The 20,653-nt window shown below is 41.4% G+C and overlaps 1 protein-coding gene across 2 annotated transcripts in view; it reads right to left on the minus strand.

Moving 5' to 3' along the window:
- Positions 1–77: 77 nt before the first annotated feature.
- Positions 78–20,653, minus strand: part of cpne2 (copine II) — a 47,921-nt gene continuing 27,345 nt past the window's right edge. For both annotated transcript variants that reach the window (XM_086108443.1, XM_086108445.1), the window contains exons 11-16: positions 15,546–15,679; positions 12,315–12,369; positions 11,856–11,907; positions 11,123–11,256; positions 2,956–3,192; positions 78–1,087 (exon numbers count right to left, since the gene is read on the minus strand). In XM_086108443.1, coding sequence (XP_085964569.1) covers positions 980–1,087; positions 2,956–3,192; positions 11,123–11,256; positions 11,856–11,907; positions 12,315–12,369; positions 15,546–15,679 — 720 coding nt within the window. In that variant the 3' untranslated portion in view covers positions 78–979. The remainder of the gene's footprint in view (positions 1,088–2,955; positions 3,193–11,122; positions 11,257–11,855; positions 11,908–12,314; positions 12,370–15,545; positions 15,680–20,653) is intronic.

A 20,653-nucleotide genomic window follows, 5' to 3' on the forward strand; every position in this document is an offset into this window, starting at 1 on the left:
GTTTATGAACCTGGGTGCTGTCACAGACACAACCATACAAAATGAAGCGCAACACATTTAGTTCAGAGACTTTGCAATGATGATTCTGATATTTTAATAATTGTATAATTACACACGTCTGCACTGCATAATACAATAAAAATATTTACTGTTAGCTTATCAATACATATTACAACATCATAAATATACAGTGCAATCTCAGACTGTATCACAAACTGCTCGTGCACATTCTGACTCACCTTCGTCAAATAATGATGCCTTCAAGGTGTGACAAAATGTTTGTTTCAAAAACAGTATGTACAAAAATCTGTAACACCTAATGCAAATCAACCCCACATGCGTTTTATGGTCTTTGTTCATTTGTAAACGGTGACTGGCAACATGCAGGATGAACCAAAGCCGTAACACTGAACTGGAAAAATGGTCTCATGTTGAAGAGCAGCATTCCACAGCTGCCGTGCGTTTTAGTGCTACAGCTGCCACCGCAGCAGCTTCACCTCCTTCCATTCACGCTGAACGCCTTCTCTAGCTCAAATTAAGGAACAAGTGCGCTGGGTCCACTACAAATCAGCCTTCTTTCAATCTGACCGCTGCCTGAAAAAAATCTCCGTCCGACCACTGATATTGATTTCAGCCAAGCGGACTTAACACCACAATGTTGTTAGAATCACACGGCAAAAATCACAAGACACATGCAAAAAGCAAACCACTAACATCCTCAACAATAAAAAAAACAAAAAAACAATCTTTCCATCCATGAAAATGATCAGTGTTGCACCTGTGGTTCAAACGTGCTTTTATCAGTTCTTGAAAACCACTATTTCTGCTCTCTTTTAAAGCAAAAAAAAAAAATGAGGACAAGGATGTCTTCCCCATTTGAGGTATTTGCCTACGGCAGACACACACAAGACTTTCAATTTGCACTGGCAGTTGACAGAAAAGCTATTTTACAGTGTGAGCTGTCATCTTCTCACTTATCTCACTCGGGCGCCGGGTTGGTGGGTGGGAGGTTCCTCTGTTTAAAGTACTGAGTGACTTGCTGAGGCAGCTCTGCCAGGACAGACTTGGCGAGGGTCTCCTTTGGTGCCTGAGTGAAGGAGAAAACAGGCAAACGTACGTCCAATGCGAAAGAAAACTGTTTCCAGGTTATCATATTACGTGCATGAGAATCAGAATCATCTTTATTGGCCAAGTATGTAGAACACACGAGGGATTTGTCTCAGGTAGTACAGGCTATGCTAATAGTACCAATAACAAGCAACTACGGTAAACAAGGACATGACAAAACGTATATTATGAGCATCTGTGGCTTAAATGTGTCTTGGCTTTTTAATAGCAGTTCCTCTTGAGGTTTTATTTGATTTAAAAGTGGCATGGCTTCGCTTACGATGGGATATAAGACTTGGGTACGAAAGACGGAGGATTCAGATTGCTCGTGTGTTTTGTTTGCGGAAATATCCCGTGGGGATTTTTGTGTGTTTAAATGCAACACAATACGACTACTATCACTTAAATCAGAGTATAACGCACCAGACTATTGCATTGAAATTCATCGTATTCTTGCGAGTCAACACTTTGAACCAGTCATTGATGGTGGAATGGTTTACTTGTGGTCTGGACAAGTGACACATCTCGGGGTGCACCCTGCTCCAGCTGCTGCAGCCCATCCCAGCTTACAGTGGGCAAAAAGCAGACTACTCCCGGTACTATTTGAAATCAATCATAGGGCACATATAGAAAAACAATTCACACTCACATTCAAACCTTTGGAGACTTTAGACTCTTCACTAAATAAACCTAACATATATATTTTGGGATTGACAGTTGTAGCTGTCCTCCCCTCTAAGTGATTGTCAGGTAGGGTAGTTGGAATCAGTACTTGATGATAGTTTCTAATATTTTGCCCCCCTTCTACCAGTATAAGATGCCGTACAATAATCAGAGTGTCCCACGTCTCTCGCCCAAGTCAACTGTTAGGGGCTCCAGCTCACTGTAAGACAAGCTCTTTCGAAAATGGATGGATGAATCGGGCAAACTAAATTCCAAAGGTTTCACGCAATTATTTGACGAGAGAAACTGTTGGGAAAAGAGGCGAGGACTTTGAAATAAAAACATAAAAGGCGAGGAGATAGATTGTGTATGTGTCAAATCCCTCATGAAATCTTCAGTGCTATTCTTTGTGCGTCTTTCAATGTAGTCTAGTTGGGATAAAGTGGTTGCTAAGGCGGCAATATCCACTGTAACCTTGAAGTGTTGCTTGTTCACAAGCATACATTTGTATGCCACTTTATCTAACCTCTAAATTGTGCCTTTTATAACTCCTCAACACCCACTGAGCCAACTCTAGTCTCACGACTCCAGCAGCTTCTTGGATTTGTACTCGGTATCACCAAAAAAAAAAAAAAGGCATCAAATTGAACATCCTGCTTGTATTGTATCCTTTCAAAAAAAGCTCTTTCTCAGAATTTTTCTTGGAAATTAGTATTTTCAAGAAAACTCCCAATGTTCAATTGCTGTTGACAAAAGATTGGTAAAAGGTAGTAATTTACTTTTTTTCTTCTTGATGAAAGAAGAGGGTTTAAGCTTTTTTTTTTTTTTTTGGTAGGTTCCATACTTATATGGAAAGAGAACTCAATTTTTTTCTGTTGGCCTTCAAAAATGAGTTAAAATGGTCCAAAATGGCTGGCGCCGGCTCCCCCGATTTGAGAGAAACTGAATGAGTTGAGGTGCGCGTTTGATCCCTGAAACAGATGAATTTACTTCACACTCGGGGCATTCATTCTAAATCCAGAATGGAACTTGTTGGAGGTGAGTTTTGACGCTCCGCTGTAAATGTTTCATCAGCGTGTGTTGCGGTGGGCAAAATCCCATCGTACAGTTAACCTCTGCCAGGATCCGATTCTAGAGACCATGCAACTGCTTTAGTGCTCAGGCTGAAGTGAATACTGTACTCACATTACGAAAATCCCGAAAGGGGACAAATTGCACAATGTCTCGAACAGCCTCCTCGCCGGTGTTGGACCTCAGCATGCTGGCGTCTCCATCCAAAAACTCCATGGCGGCAAAGTCCGCATTGCCCACACCGATGATGATAATGGACATGGGTAGCTTGGATGCCTGAACAATTGAATGACGCGTCTCATCCATGTCGCTGATGACACCGTCTGTTATAATGAGGAGAGTGAAGTACTGCTGCACAGACAGAAAGGTGGTAGAAGGAGGATTTAGTATAGAAAGAAAAAGAGAAAACTCAAAATTGGACTTTCGCTTAGACTCACGAAGTCGGTCAGTTATGTTTCTGATGATTGCCATGCTGTATATCCTGCAGTATGTGCCCGGGATTGTTAGGAATGAAAACGGGAAGAGAATTAATTTGAGAGCGATGAGAGTCAAAATGAGAATCCAGTAAAGAGGATAAGAAAAAGAAATGAAACCACTTCTGCATTACAGCAAGTTGGGCTCCGTTCACACTACAGACTGCAGCATCTGTTCAGGCATAGCAACGATGGTGGCATTAAATGAGGGAAAAGCGGATGCAGTTTCACTAGAACATTGAAATGTCAACATTTCTGTATATAACTATTGCTTTTAGTCATACAGACATGAAGTATGCATCCAGTATGATGCCTTCATAATTGTCTGTGCACGCGCGTGTAAACGGCATAAGGATGTCAATTACAATTTCGCAAGCCTTCTGTATGCGACTAGTCCCATGATTTAAAAAAAACAAAAAAACTAAATGCATTCCCCCTAGCCAACTACTTCAACACCTCACTCACGCTCTGAGCCCGCGATATATACCGTAAATATGCAAATGTAACATTTTTGACAATGAAACGATAGACAACATTGAACAGTGCGGATCAGAAAAGGATCATTGAAAAGTACTGTTTATTTGGTTCCAGATCGTAGCAGAGTCTGCCTCACGACCAGCCATCCAGATGTCCTCATTTTCGCTCCACTTTACATGTTTACAGCACCTGGCATTTAGGTTTAATATTTAGCATACACGGGGGCTGAAAATGTCATTTGAAAAACTAATTTTTGCAAACTGAAACATTTTTGCTATATCACTGTGCACATAAATAGTTGAAGGACAACAACAGAGTCGTTGCTGTTTTGCTTTTGCAAAAAAAGCAAAGCGCCAACATACAGTACAGTAGCTCATTGTGTCTTTATTCTGAGTCATGTTTCTTCCTTTTTGTTTTCTCATTCAGGTTCTAAATACTGCATGCTGCAATAATTTGTGTGGCATTTTAGAATTTGACTCTAGTCGTTGTTAGACCCCATTAGTTAATTTAGGAACCAAAGCAAGTTAAGTTCATCTAAGGCAGTGATTTTCAATTTTTTTTTTCTTGGAGCCAGGTACCACCTAACCAGCGCATTTTTGGATGAAAACACTGATGTGCAATCAGTGTCTGATTTATTAAACTTTGGAACTCCATATGTAGTGATATCCCTGCCACTATTGGGAAATAAAAAACATATATACCAAGAAAAATAATTTATTATAAAGATTTGTGCACATAAAAACATAATTTTAAATAAAAGCAGAAACTGCTAAAAAAAAACGTCTTAAAATACATATTTAAGAATTAAAAAGAAGACTGACAACAGTACCAACTGTCAGCACTGAACATTGCATTGTTGCACTGAACTGTGTTTGTTCATTTTGTGAGGATCGTCGTCATTGGCGGCAAGGAGACAACTGCTGTGATGAAGCTCTTTTTTTGCATGGATGCTACTTTATAATATATTTTTAAATCTCATCAACCTCCTCAAGTGCCTTCATGTACCACCAAAGGAGAACCACAGATCGAAAAGATGTAAATTACAGACCCGCATTTTTCACACTAAACACTTTGTCACGGGCAGCCATAAACCAAATATGAACTTGTTCTCAGGAAGAACACCGCCATGAGGTTAAGATGAGCTTACAAGAGACAATTTTGTGAACAGAGGTCACAAAGACAGCCGCTGACTGAAGTCAAAGCTCCAATTGATGTTACTGACAAACACGCATCGGGGGGTCAGAAGCTTGTATCTTTAATCGACAAACAGCAGCTCTGATTCGAGAGTGGTGATCATGCAGAGAGCCTGGGTTGCTGACACACTGTGCCATGCAAACCACTTAGAACGCCAGCTTGTGTGTGTGTGTGCGTGTGTGTGCGTGCGTGTGTGTGGTAGTCATACAAGTACACAGAGTCACTAGTCACTGCCAGTCGCAGGCTCATTATCTGAGGGACTGAAACATTGATATTCGGACATTGAGCCAGCCACGTAGCAAGCGACCCAGCCAGATGCTACTTGAGTCGAGTCGCAGAGTGTGGGTGCTTCTGCAACTTGTTTTTATGAGTTGCCGACAGTGTTTGACTAGTTTGTGTGAATGCTGTCACATCACAGATGCAATTGCAAATTGAATGACCGCATATGATCATGATGAGCAAATAATACATTTGTGGGTACTACTAAACGAGATTAATGTTGTGAATATAGTATACGCTATTGGGTTGACCGTATTTTCCGCACTTCAAGGTGCACCGAAAAGGATTCAATTTTCCGAAAAGCAGACAGTGCACCCTATAATCCAATGCGCCTTATATATTTGGTGTTAGTTACAGTCTCTTTCTATGCCCCATTGAGTTGTTTCCCTGTTAGTGTTCTTAGGCCATCTAGTGGTGATTATTCGTAGATACCAATAGTAAGGTAAAGGGTTCTGCCCGACAGTAATTGACATGTGCATTCGCCAACACACACTCAAACAGACACCTACTTTGTGAGCTTTGCGCAGCCATTATGAAACAAAGATAATTCCTAAAGCATCATTACCAACTGACTAAATGAAGGAAGAAGGAGACAAGCAAGGCTTATAAGGATATTTAGCCCCTTGTGAATGTGAGACCACAAGGTTTGTGTGCCTTTTTGTTGAATCAATTGTCTTCATAACATTTGTCTTTCATTTATTGCTATTTGTACTTATATGTTTCATGTCCGTGTTCTTGACCAGTTCTCACAGTTGCCACAAAATAAAATGTGTATTATTATGGACTTTGTGCCATGCTTCAAGCCTCATACTGAGGTACCTACATCTGGATCAATATTCTGATTTCTTGGATGGAGTATTTTAAATGTTCTGTCAAGCGCTTTGTTACAGCTGCAGTGGTTGTGAAGACTCCATATAAATAAAGCTGCATTGTATTGTATTGTATTCGCTTTAGCGTAGCTCTAGCTAGTGGATGTATAGTCCCACCGCAGCCAGGGCTTGATAGATAGAAAGCTGTATTGTATTCCATTTAGTGTAACTCCATCTAGTGGATGCAAAACACAACCGCAGCAACTGTTGTAGCTTCTATTCTATGCGCCTTATAATGCGGTGCACCCTATATATGAAAACAGTTTTAAAATACGCCATTCATTGAGGGTGCACCTTGTATTCAGAAGCGCCTTATAGTGCAGAAAATACCGTCATTTTTTTTGTTCATTTAAGATTAGATATTTAAGATGTCATCTGTTTGCAGCATCACTGATATGCTCTAAAATATTTAGTTTGTTTGGTTTGGACCACTTCTGCATTAGATTTATAGCCGCATAAAAAGGCATCATGTTCTGATACTTTGATTCAAATGAAAAGAAAATTGACAGTTTGGATGTGCTCTCTTAGATATCGATGGCGATCCGGGGCCCTATTTTCTTACCCGGTGCAAGTCTACCAGTCGAGCAGCCTAATTGTGCGCAAGGAGGGAGTTTTCTCTTTCTTTTTGTTTTGCAACGCTGTGGGAGTGAATATAACCGGCAGTTTGCTTCCCACCCAATGAAATCAGCACACCAGAGGCGCACAGTTTTTTGACAGTCTCTGGTCTGTTTTATGTTTGTACAAATACGTTAATAATATTTAAAATGTAAGATGTTTACAGTGAATCAAAATACCTGGTTGAATCAAATGATCATGCATTTGTGTGACTATCTAGTAGTGCCAAGAAGTACTCCGAGTATTGAAACTTCTTTTTTTTGGGGGGGAATAAATTAAAACTAAATTAAGAACTGTCATTTGGTTTGTGAGGGCCAGTCGTCGAATGTAATTTGTTTTCGTAGTTCAACCTCCTTGCTTTGTGTGCGGCTGGCAGCTTTTGACCCAACTATAAGAAAGCACGCAAACACAGGTGTGGATGATCGATAGATGCTAGTGCTCAGGCTACCAAATGACATTTTCTGTTACCTTAGATTCGAACAAAGTTTGATATAAAACGAGATAGGCCCGTAAAATGTGTTTAGTTTTTTGACATGAATTATGCCAGTCAAAGAAACAAGGAAACTGAGCCAGGTGCTCTGACTTGCATTTTACAAGAGCTTCTTCTGACCAAGGCAATGTGTCCACTTTTGCCACCAAATTTTTACATTCTATTCCTATACCAAGTAATTCATTTCTCACACATACCTTTCTTCCGCATGCATTTACCCATGTTTAATGAGAATTAATTGCATTTATTAACCCTGTCAGGGACAGGGGTTACGGCAGTGGACCGCCTATCATATTATTAGGTTGCAGGTTATCATTTTTGGTGCATGAAAGGGTTAATTGAGGTGTCACTTCTTACCTCATTGACGTCACCTATAAGTGCATGCAAAGATGTGTCAAATAGATACTCAATCGGTACAACAATATTATACTCAACAAAGTCTCATACTCAACAAAGTCTCATTCAACTCCTCACGATAAAGACCAACACAAGCGAGGATTCCGTATTTTTTCAACACAGTAAGGAACATTTGCTATTGCACATTTTGTGTACGTTTTTGAGAATTGTGTGTGTGTGTGTGTGTATATGTACACATATATATATATATATATATATATATATATAAGAGCTGTCAAACGATTAAAATATTTAATCTAATTAAAAATGCAACTGCCATAATTAACTCAAATGAACTAAAAAATTAATCGTGATTACTCACGCATTTTTTATAGTTTCTGAATTTCCTTTTATATTTTTTCCCCATTTCAATGCTCTCATCAACTTGGAATCATGAATCCATTTTCTATGTGCAAAATGCAAATATTTACTGAAATAACAATTTTGATTTTCAATTTTACATGAACATTTTTCACTTGGAGCAGTTATTCACACAATCTCTCACACAATATTACTGTCCATCAACAACAGTGAAAAAAATATTTTGTCACACAACAGCTGCTTTAACAGCTCTTTTTATGGAATCAAAACAGAGCAATATAACATTATAAAGTGCACATCTAAGGTAAACTAGTACTCAGCCTATAGTGGATTTAAACCATGGTTGCATATACTTCGTTTTTCTCAAGTTTGCTTTGAACACAGCAGTCAGGCTATGTTGATACTGTTGGTCCTTCTTGCGCGGATGTCTCTCTACGGTTTTGTGTAGACATCATTTCGGATGACTACACTTGGTTCGATGACAACACTGGAGATGTTTTATTTTCAGTGTGGTCGCTATCACTGCACCGCTAAACTCTCGACGTGCATCAGCGCAGTCACTGTCAGACAAACACAGAGAAGCTCCACCCGCTTTATTTATATGGACACGGAACACTGTAACCTTTCACACAAAATAGTTCCAAACAAGGAACAATCGCGTCAGTGGCATACATTGTATTCGACAGGCTACCTGCTCTTTATTCACCAGAGGCTCATCAACCTAGTCTCTTATTTCTCTCCCGAAACAGTGTCTTCTCCCGCTTGGTGTACCTTAGCCGTCTCCGCTACGTACAATCTCTGTACACAGCTTGTAATGGAGGCTCTCGATGCAATGCGAATGATTTCAGCTTGAGTCGAGCTGTGGACAATGTTGACAGGCTTGCATGCAGTAGCCATACATTTAGGTATGGCTTCAGCAAATTTGTTCTTCGTCATGTCATCCATTTTCTTCGCTTTGAAATGATCCATAGCTGTCTGTCTGAGACGAGGGGGCGCAGTATTCACGTCAGCTGTGTGCTTGGCCATTAAGTGGTAGTTCAGACTCGACGTGCTATGATGATAGCTCAGTTTATGACTGCAAAACATACAGGTAACTTTGGTCTTGTCAGTGGAACAATCTGGCAACTTTTTAAAAGTAAGCTTTCCATTCATAAACTCTTTAAGTATCCGTTTTCGGTGTCTCGCGCTGCCGTGGCTGGCAAAACAAACGTGCGTGGACCTGTGCAGCGCGCTTGTTGTTTTGTTTCTGGTTTATTTATAGAGCAACGTAACATTCGCTGTGACGTGTTCCGCGTTAATCTCGCGAGAAAAATTTTAATCCCGTTAAAATTCATTTAAATTAATGCCAATAAAAACGCGCTAAACTGACAGCTCTAATATCTATGTATACATACACACACACACACACACACATACATCCATTTTCCGATCTGCTTTTATCCTCACAAGGGTCGCGGGGGGTGCTGGAGCCTATCCCAGCTGTCTTGGAGTAATAGGTGGGGGGCACCCTGAACTGGTTGCCAGCCAATCGCAGGGCACACAGATACGAACAACCATCCGCACTCACACTCACACCTAGGGACAATTTAGAGTGTTCAATCAGCCTGCCATGCATGTTTTTGGAATGTGAGAGGAAACCGGAATACCCGGAGAAAACCCACGCAGGCCCGGGGAGGACATGCATACCCCACGCAGGAAGGCCGGAGTCGGGATCGTACCCACGACCTCTGCACTGTGAGGTTGACGCGCTAACCATTGGACCACCCTCTTTTATATATATCTATATATGTTATATATTATGGGGCGCTGCTGACTTCGACTCGGGACGTTATGAACCGGTGGGCAGAGTACATCGAAGACCTCCTCAACTCCACCAACACGCCTTCCTCGGAGGAAGCAGAGTCTGAGGACTCTGAGGCGGGCTCTCCTATCTCTGTGGTTGAAGTCACCGATGTGGTTAAAAAGCTCCTCGGTGGCAAGGCCCCAGGGGTGGATAAGATCCGCCCAGAGTTCCTCAAGGCTCTGGATGCTGTGGGGCTGTCCTGGTTGACACGCCTCTGCAGCATCGCGTGGTCATCGGGGAAAGTGCCTCTGGATTGGCAGACCGGGGTGGTGGTCCCTCTTTTTAAAAAGGGGTACTGGAGGTTGTGTTTCAACTACAGAGGGATCACACTCCTCAGCCTCCCTGGTAAGGTCTATTCAGGGGTGCTGGAGAGGAGGGTCCATCGGGAAGTCGAGCCTCAGATTGAGGAGGAGCAGTGTGGTTTTCGTCCTGGCAGTGGAACTGTGGACCAGCTCTACACCCTGAGCAGGGTCCTCGAGTGTTTTGTGGACTTGGAGAAGGCATTTGACCGTGTCCCTCGGGGAGTTCTGTGGGGGGTGCTTTGGGAGTATGGGGTAACGAGTGCCCTCTCCGGGTCGGAGGAGGTCTTGCCCCAAGTAGAGGAGTTTAAGTATCTTCGGGTCTTGTTCGCGAGTGAGGGCAGGAGGGAGCGAGAGATCGACAGGCGGATCGGTGCAGCATCTGCTGTGATGCGTTGTATTGGTCTGTTGTGGTAAAGAAGGAGTTGAGCGAAAGGGCGAAGCTCTCAATTTACCGGTCGATCTACGTCCCAACCCTCATCTATGGTCACGAGCTATGGGTCGTGACCGAAAGAACGAGATCCCGGATACAAGCGGCCGAAATGAGTTTTCTCCGCAGGGTGTCTGGGCTCTCCCTTAGAGATAAGGTGAGAAGCTCGGTCATCCGGGAGGGGCTCAGAGTAGAGCCGCTTCTCCTCCACATCGAGAGGAGCCAGATGAGGTGGCTCGGGCATCTAATTAGGATGCCTCCTGGACGCCTCCCCGGTGAGGTGTTCCGGGCATGTCCCACTGGCAGGAGACCCCGAGGACGACCCAGGACACGCTGGAGAGACTATGTCACCCAGCTGGCATGGGAACGCCTCGGGATCCGCCAGGAAGAGCTCGAAGAAGTGGCTCGGGAGAGGGAAGTCTGGGCTTCCCTCCTCAACCTGCTGCCCCCGCGACCCGACCCCGGATAAGTGGTGGAAAATGGATGGATGGATGGGTATATATATTATATATATAGATACAGGTACAGTATATATATGTATATAATTTTTAATTTTATTTTTTCATGTAAGTGAAATGTTTGTGTTGTGACTTACCGCTGCTTTTTCTTGTTGCAGGGCCTGGGCTGCAAAACGGGCTACATGGTTGATAATTGGAGCAAAGTTTGTTGGCCCGTAAAAACGGATGTGGGGGAGACAGGCAGAGTAGGCCTGTGCAATACCTTCCACACCTATTTGGGGCGAGGGAGGGGTTATGGAAGGGGGGGGGGGTTAAGGGTTGAGAAAAGTAAAACATTTGAATTAATGTTTGGAAACATAGCAGCAGATTCGTTGTCAAAAGTTTAAGCATCTGGCCACAACCACAACAAAGGGAGTGATATTAAGAAAACCTTTATTAGTCTCGCAATGGAGAAATTCCTAAGTGAACAAAATGTGACTATAGTTGTAAATTGCATTGGTGTGGAATTGCACAGCATCATACAGGGAAATGTTTAGCATATTTTGGAAAACTCATTTAGCCTTTTGACGAAATTCAAATGTTAGGTCTCTGTACAATGTCATAACATTCGGAACCACTGCAAATGACAGGCATCAACAAACACATCTTTTAAGGAATGACTCTGGCGATGTCAATAAAAGACTGGATATTTATTTTCTTGCAAAAGCCTTTTTTTTTTTCATACATTACTGGTAATGGCTCTAATTACTGTTGACTGTGTGTGTGAGTGGCCATTATGCTGTGATGGCTTGTGCATGTATCTGAGTAGTTCCAAAATAGTACATGCTACACAAATATTGCATTGTCTCCATCACCAGCATCAGTACACACCTGAGCAGAAAGGGTTTGTGGGGTTAAAGTTGATTGCAAATTCATGTGATACCTAAAAATACAAGAAAGACAAACTCAGACCCGCATTGCAATTCACAGTCAACATCCAACTTTTTGGGGTGCAATTTTCTCTCCGTTTCTGACATTGTAACACTTCCTTTGGGTGTGAGGGTGTGTGTTTGTGTGTGTGTGTGTGTGCGCGCGCGTGCGTGCGCGTTTGTTTGCGCGTGTTTGTGCATGCGAGCGCTTCTCTCTTTGTCCTTTTCATCAGCAGAGCGCCAAACACAGATGGGTTAACAATTGCACGATGATTTGAACATGCAAGTACATACAGTAGCTTACTGATTTTTGTGTGTTTCCACCTGACCATACACCGCTGTTATCCTCTCATGATAAAGCAAATGTATCGATATGGCACACACGCATAGTATGTACAACCAAACCAACAAACACGTGTACCTTCCAGTCAGGAGGGAGTTGGGCTCCAAATCCCAGAGCAGGAAACATTTTGTCACTGAGGAAGAAACCATGGCAACAGATAAGAAAATAAAAGTTAATCCTATTCCCACCCCCCCCCCCCCCATTTCAAAATTCAACACGCAGCATTTAGACAACTGTGGAGATATGGTGACCTGCTTTGCAAAGAAACACGGTGATGAATTGAGCACTAGGATGCAAGCAAACACACTTTGTAAAATAGTCCCTCGTTCAGATGTAACTTTTTTGGGGGTGGAAAAAAAATAGACCCTCTCCTATTTTCATGACAAATGAAGTCACAATATATCAGAACGTTATCAGATTTTGTCTGGAGTGTCAGACTTGTATTCATACCTGTCAACTTGTACGTTTTCCCCGTATTTTATGTTTTTTTTTATCATTTCAAATGATGTACGGCATATTACAACTTTTATACGGGGGGAAAAAACCCCAAAAAACAATTGTGAATCGATCTCACAAAGACCATTTTGGCTCAAATCCAGATCGTCTCACCTGCTGGTAGCCAATGACAATGCCGTCGTCGATCGCTACTGTTGTCACGGCAAACCAGCAAAAGTAATCCTCAATCGTATATTTTTTTTCATTGCTGCATACGGTCGGATTGATAAAGCATGATGTGCGCATGCACGGTAAGCCATTGTACGGGTTTTTGTTGCTTTGTAAGGGGAATCGTAATCATTCATAAGGGCAGGTATTAGCCGAGGTTGACAGGTATGTGTATTTCTTGTCAGAGGTCGCAAAAGTGCTGTGCTTTGGTAAAAGTCCAAATAACGGTGTAAAAGAAATACAGTATTGTTGTCCAAATAGTGGAAGAGATTAAACCCTTTTCAGTAGAGGTTAAAAAGTACAAACCCCAATTCCAATCAATATGTTGTAAAACAAAACAAAAACTGAATACAATGATTTGCAAATCCTCTTCAACCAATATTCAATTTAAGACACTTCTAAGCCAAGACACATATTGTTCAAACGTTTTGCAAATATTCTCTTATTTTGAAGTTCAGAATTACTAAAAAAAACCAACAAAAAAAAACCCAACACCCCTTTGGAACATTCCACAGGCGAACGGGTTCACTGCAAACACGTGAGTGTCATACATGGGTAGAAAAGGAGCATTCCCGAAAGGCTCGGTTGTTCACAAGCAAGGATGGGGTGAGGTTCACCGTTGTGCCAACAGCTGCATGAGCAAAATAGGCCAGCATTTCTTGAACAATGTTTCTCGATGTACAATTGCAAGGACTTTGGCGAGTTCCATATGGGCCATAATATCAATCAAGGCAGAGAATCGAGATAAATCTCTGCAAGTAAGCGGCAAGGCCGAAAACCAACATTGTATTCCCGCGACCTTGAATCCCTCAGGCGTAACTACATCAAAAACCGACATCAATATATAAAGGGTATCACCGCGTGGGCTCAGGAACTCTTCAGAAAGCCATTGCTAGAAAACAGTTTGTCACTACATCGACAATTATTATTTCAATTATTGGATTGTAAGAAGCATTGTGTTGAAGCAGAACTTCTGGCTGCACACACAACAGCTTTCTATTTTCTGCTATGGAGGAGACATCGAGTCATATGTGGGTTTTGGGGGGCCAACAATAACCTTTAAGTCATTCTGAAGTCTATTTAAATGTTTAAAAAAAAACAAAAAAACCCCAGCACAGCTACCACCATGAGTTACGCACAGGGCCAATGATGGTTGACTAGCGTGAGAAGCACAGCACTGATCCGTCCGCTCATCCATGCTGAGACAGTTCGCATAATGGAAGATGTACATGTGGAAGCAGATTTTCCACAAAAATTGAAGTTTGTTGAAAAAAAAAATCGTAGTTTGTAACTCGAGCTTCCAGTGTTTATACAACAAAATAATGACTGAGTATTTTTTTTAGATCAGAGGCCAGTTGTTGGATTGATTATTTTTAGTCATCATACATTCGCTTATGCCTGACATGATAAATTGATTATGCTTGCAAAGAAGAACGCTTATGCTTGCAATCATTAATTGACTATGCCTGCAATGAAGAACGCTTCTGCTTTTAATAAAGATACATTCTTTATTATGTACTCACATTTTATCCATTATATACTCACTTTTATAATCAAGAATGCTTGGTGCACTGTGTGGAAGTTTAGGGACGCAACCACCTTTCCGAGGACGTGGTTGGGACGAGATAAGTGTTAAGACTAAACAGTCAGCAAGGGTGAACAGTGAATGGAGCCATCAACACCAGCTGCGGCGTGATGTTTTTGTGACAATTGCACACGTGTACGTAATTTGCACTCACATACACACACATAGTCAAACAAGTTCAGTGTGTGTTCAACAGCCCCCACCCTTTAGGTTGGACACACCTATGTAGTAGCTTTCCCAATAAATGAGGAGGTGAAGGGGGAGATCGTTAGGGTGACGTGCGGAGAACTGAAACCGAACGCTTCTCCTCGTTCCCTCCTGGTACCAGAATCGAGTCTCCTGTCTCCTCCTTTTGTTTATTCCTGAGTGTCAAATTGGATAAACCTGACACCAGTAAAAACTAATCACCCATTACAACAAAAAAGCTAGCATGATGTCAACATTTTTAAAAGGTTCTTCACTTTTGCAATTTGCAATTTTGTATTTCAGCAAGAAGCAGTCAAAAATGCTTTCACCATAAAACAATGCCATGATGTGGCGGGCTAGATCGGGCCTGGAGTTTTTTGACAGCTGTGTCATAGGGGATTTCTAGGTATGTTTTGTCTTTTTTCTCACATAGGAGCTGTTTGCCCTTGCTGACGCCATGGGGGTGGTAGGGGGAGGGGAATAAAGCCTCAGACAAAACACAGCACCGAGGATCATTTGGACACACAAACCCCTCCAACATGAAGTCATGGCTGGAGGAACACACACATTTCATTAAAGGATATTTTTAAGTTTGATTTTAGGGAAGGAAATTAAACATTTTGATGGTTTTACACGGCTCACATTGATGCATGAAGATACCAGAACAGAATGCCATTGTTTCAATTCATGAATGGTAAAAAACATTGAGGTGTCACCTGAATGTTTATGGAGACTTAATGACACCAGAGTGTTGGATTTCAAACATATTTCCAGGCCCATTTCAGGCAAACACTCGTCTAAGACGTGTGTTTAGTAAACTAAACCATTATAAAAAAATACATAAATAAAGATCAACCTACTCATAACATACTCACGTGTCATAGTCCTGTATGATTTGTCCAACAGCTAAAATAGCAGCAAGATACTCATTGCTTCCCAGTGGGTTAATGTAATGGAGGGAAGAAGGCTCTCGAGGGTTCCCATTGGATGCCGTGAAGTCTATACCAACCTATGGAAAAAAACAATTCATTCTTTGAGGCTGATTTACTGGAAGTTAGCGTGTGCAAAAAAAAAAAAGCCTGCAAGCAGCAAGCAGATGTGGAAGCTAATCGGCACCCGTCACGTCTTATCATCAACCTGGTCAAGCGTGAGCATCACCTTCCTCGGCCTACACAGCACTCAGCAAGAGGCTCAACCGCTCCCATCCAAGATGGAGAACGTCACTAGCTTTCCACGCTCATGCAACATGAAGTCGCGAAAAAAGATCCTGGTCATAAAGTTCTACCATTGTTTCCTGTCCCACAGCACCCCGCCCACCCACCTCCACATATGTTCCCCATGTACAATGCCTTACAGTATTGCTACGGGGCTTGCAGAGGAGGTCATTTGGTCCCCAATAATGACAGAAGCTTTTGCGGCTGCTATAAACGCTTGGGATGGCACTGCTCTGCTGTTGCGCGCTTCCCAAACCGTACCAGTTTCCTTCATAAAAGACATTTTTTAACAGTGGGTTCACGGTGAGTGGCTTTCACACCTTGGTGTTTAAATCTCTATTTCACCGGTGGGGACCACACGTTTCTGTTTCCGCAGCCAAGCCCGTCTCCATCAACAAAGCGATACGTTTTGGCGTGGTGGCAGGGACATCGCCACAGACTTTATGTTTAGACAACTCACTATGCCACACAATGCATCCACATTCCTAACACTTCACTGCCTTCGTTGGCCTTCCCACACCCCTGCTCGTGATGGCCCTCAATGTCTTGCAGATGAACCACCATGAGGTAGAGACAAAAGACCATTGAGTGGGAAAACGATCCCACGCTGCCTACACACAAATCCGCCGAGTGTACCACTACATCATCAGCGAATAATTCTGTTGTAATGTTTTCGTAAATGTATGTGCTACGGTTTCTTTTAGGGCTCAAGCTTCCTTCAAGTATATGGTTAGAGTCTGTATTTTATTTTATTTTTTATTCCCCTCCCCTATCGTTTCCTCCCCTAAGATCTTGGGGTGCTAAATAGTGAACCGGGAGGCTTCCCGTTCTGTCTCCCTCTATTGGTTATTGTTATTTTGTGGTATGTTTTTTTTGGGGGGGGGGGGGTTGTAACTGGGAAGACAAATTCCTTGTTTTTACACACTTGATTTGATTCTGATCTCATCAATGTCACTTTTAACACACCTGAACCATTGTTCTTATATGAGGAAACACCGGAGACGTTTGCCCTGGTTGATGAACGGACCCTACATCGAGCTTTCTCCCAAGTCAAGCCAACAAGCTGCCTCTGTGAACAAATTCCCGCATCACTCTTAAAACTGTTTTATTGCTTCTTTGAGGAACAGATTTTAAATGTTGCAAATTACTTGATTCAGATTGGGTGTCTTCCCCACTGCTCAAAAACAGGCAGTGGTGAAGCACCTTTTGAGGAAGAATAATTTAGATCCCAAACATTTTAAATAATTACTGACCTGTGTCGAAACTACCGTTTTTAAGGACAATTTTAGAAACAAATGTTTCCGAATTACTGGTAAATTGTTTCTGAAATAGAAACAACGTTTTAGAGAAATAGCAATATGGACTTGAGACGAATCGCAGGACCAAGATAGTCTTTTTTAAGTCTAGAAATTACATCAGGTCTAATGTGGATTCAGTACAACCCACTGGTGTTACTGTATTTCAGTGCCACCTTTGATACAGTAGATCAGGGGTGTCAAACACATTTTTTTTGTCACGGGCCACTTTAAAGGCCGCTATGACAGTGAAGGTAAATCAATTGTCAAAACCAAAAACTCCACACAGGAGGGCCGGACCCGGAAATCAAACCCTGCACCTCTGCACTGTGAGGCTGACGTGCTAACCACTGGAACACCCTGCCACCCTTATTGCATACACCCCATGTGAATTAAAGTAAACACACTCCCACACACACACGCGCGCGCGCACACAAAAATGCTGCAAAACGTGAGATACAAAGTGACAAGTTTTTCCTGTGGCCATTGTGTGCAGATGGTAACTTCCACCCTACTCTTAAGTGGCCTATTACATAAGTGTACGAGTAATGGATTTTGAATTAATCAGTTATTTTTGCTCAAAATTGGGTAATATTTTTAGGGTTTGTCCTAATAGAAAAAATAAGTAGATATATTTTATTCCATTTAAGAATTGCTCTTAATGTACCTGTATGTAACTTAATAAAGATATTCTTTGCAATGTCGGTTAAAAGTGTGACGAAACCTGAACCGTTAAGCCGTAGTCCGAATGAACAACCACCGCCTATGTGCAAGCCCTGAATGCTTCCAGACATGCAAGATTATTTTATTTCTATTGCGCATATCAATGCCATCTGGGGAATTAATTAGATCTTGCTAAAACATTACATTTCACAAGTCGTGATGGCATATTCTCCTCAGTAATGTGTAGACATCATTACTTTGATAAGTGTGAATTCAGTGACAGTGGGAGATGACACCATTCTGTTTCCAACCGCTTTCTACCCCCAAGCTATTTGTAATTGTTAACACAAAATACACTAAATATAACATGACAGGCCCTCCCGTTCTACAAGCAATGGCATGGGAAAATGGCGAGCAGTATTTTTGTCATGGAATATTCCAAAAGCTGCCCTTGCAGTACATTTGAAAAATGTCACTGCTTCCAAAACAATGTTAAATAATATAAATCCGAGACCTTTCAGACACAGTGAGCTCGGCAGATGGTGGTGTGAGGAAATTTGAAAATAAATATCACTTTGCATTGGTATTATACATATACTGTACATAAGAATTGATCAATTCCAATACCGTTATTGATGCTGTTTATTGATCCAATTCCTTATCTACTTGTGATCGGGTGAGGGAATTCAATGATATACCGTATGACACGATTGATGTCATGACCATTATACACCATTATCGTGATATATTATCATACAAAAGATGTTTCTGTCTTATGCTTGTTTGAATATTTTGATTGTAAGCCCCTCCGTAAGTCACACAATGTTCATGTTTTTGTCTTTGTTTTTGTTCACTAAGCAAATTAGCACAGGTCATAAACCAAGGAGCTGTATGCTCCTGATCGATGGTTAAGGTGAAACGACAGATGACGAATGACAGTTAGCTTCTTTATAATAACCGTTCTAACGCACGTTCTAACTCAAAATGAGATATCAAATTATTGAGCGACAGCCATCCATTCATAAGTCTGAACAGTGCTGTGCTCAGTGTGCAATATGGATAGTACAGTGTAGTTAATTTCAAATCCTTGTAACACAGGGGTCGCAGGGTTGTCAAACTCATTTCTGTTGCGGGCCACTTTGGACTTATGCCTTCCATCGGAGGGCCGTTATGACAGTGAAACCAATAAATGTTTCATTATCTCATCGTGTTATTACTTGTAACACAACAAATTGATGGATTACTAGTTTTGAAAGCAGTCAACTGCAAAAGTTTGTTCAATTATCATTCAAGTGAGTGCAAACAGGGTCACAAAATTATTGCAAAATCTCAAAATGATTTATTTGTATGTGACAATTTGACATTTTGATACAGATTTTAGCAAGGATCATGGAAGTTGACACGCATGATTTGCTTTGGCGGGCCACATAAAATGACATGGTGGGCCGGATCTGGCCCCCGGGCCTTGAGTTTGACATCTGTGCACGACAGTATCCCGATATTGTATGTGAAATTAACAGCAATTTTCTCTGGTCTTTTCTGTATTTATTTTTAAAATGCATCTTATATGGATGGAATGGCAATAAAGTGGAAAAAAGATCAATGAAATAACTATCCAGAGGAAAAATACCACTCAACATTTCTGGTTGAAACACCCAGCGGTTGTGTACATTGCAAACAGGGCTCTAAATGAACTTTTTTGAACAGTACCAGTGTGGCTGCTGACTCTCTAAAGTTACCAGCCAATCACATTCTTTTTTCCAACTTTAGCTCTCATAGCATTTATTAAAAATGTAAGAGTCACTGCCAGGAGTAAAAACGAGAGAGAAGAAAAAATAGCATTGATTCGAATTGGCATTGTTTGAATTTAAACGATTGCAGTTCCTTGCAGCACAAAATTAAAAGAAAAAAAAAGTCATTTGCCCACATTGTTCTATGGTAATTGCGTTGTACACTGAGGCTGTGTCCAAATTCACAGGCTGCGTCTGGGAAGGCTGCACGTGCTTTCAAAATTCACATTAAGTCTGTCCGAATTCGCCACGGGTTCGAGGCGGCCTGCGAATTTGGACACAGCCTGAATGGCAAGGCAGGAGAACGGAAGTTTGTTCTCATCTCTCACTTGATGTCATCATTTGATCGTGCCAACACCAATACCAAAATCTTTAAAAAAAACAAAAAAAACCCTAATCATTGTTTTGCTTTATTACCAGCTATATTTTTTCCAACTCTACAGAAATAAATATATTATAACTTCACATATCTTTACATACATTGATGAATTGTCCAAAAATTTATTTCGATTCATGTTTGACTTTTTGATGAAATTTAGTGTGAATCTCTCACAGGGTTGTTTTTCTTAACCAGCTTTTATATAAATTTTATGAATTTGAATTTTAGTTTTTTGTTTTTGTTTTTCTTTTTAACTAGAGAGCTTGATTTTTGAAAACTCATGCAAATAAATTCATACATGAGTGTGAATGAGTATAAATGTGATCAAATGAAAGCTTTGCAAGGGTTGCAAGTAGCCCTGGTATAATCTTGCTCATAAAATAGAACCAAACGTTATAAGGATTCTGAGGAACCCTTCAGCAGAATCATTCTGCAAGCAAACAATTGATTGGGCATCAAATTGCATAGAGCTGTTTGTCAATAAGATTTTTTTTTAAATTACAATGACTGTAGTAGATCATTGTCAAGATAGCAACATCCCGACCGAAAGAAGTGATAAACATTGAGGACCTCTTGATTCCCCCTGTTGTATCAAAATGGCTTGACTGGGTCACTACCAACGAATTATAGGCAATTTATCAG

The sequence above is a fragment of the Hippocampus guttulatus genome, chromosome 4 (genome assembly GCF_054856545.1).
Source record: "Hippocampus guttulatus isolate MCC_2025c chromosome 4, RoL_Hgut_1.0, whole genome shotgun sequence".
Classification (NCBI taxonomy): domain Eukaryota; kingdom Metazoa; phylum Chordata; class Actinopteri; order Syngnathiformes; family Syngnathidae; genus Hippocampus; species Hippocampus guttulatus.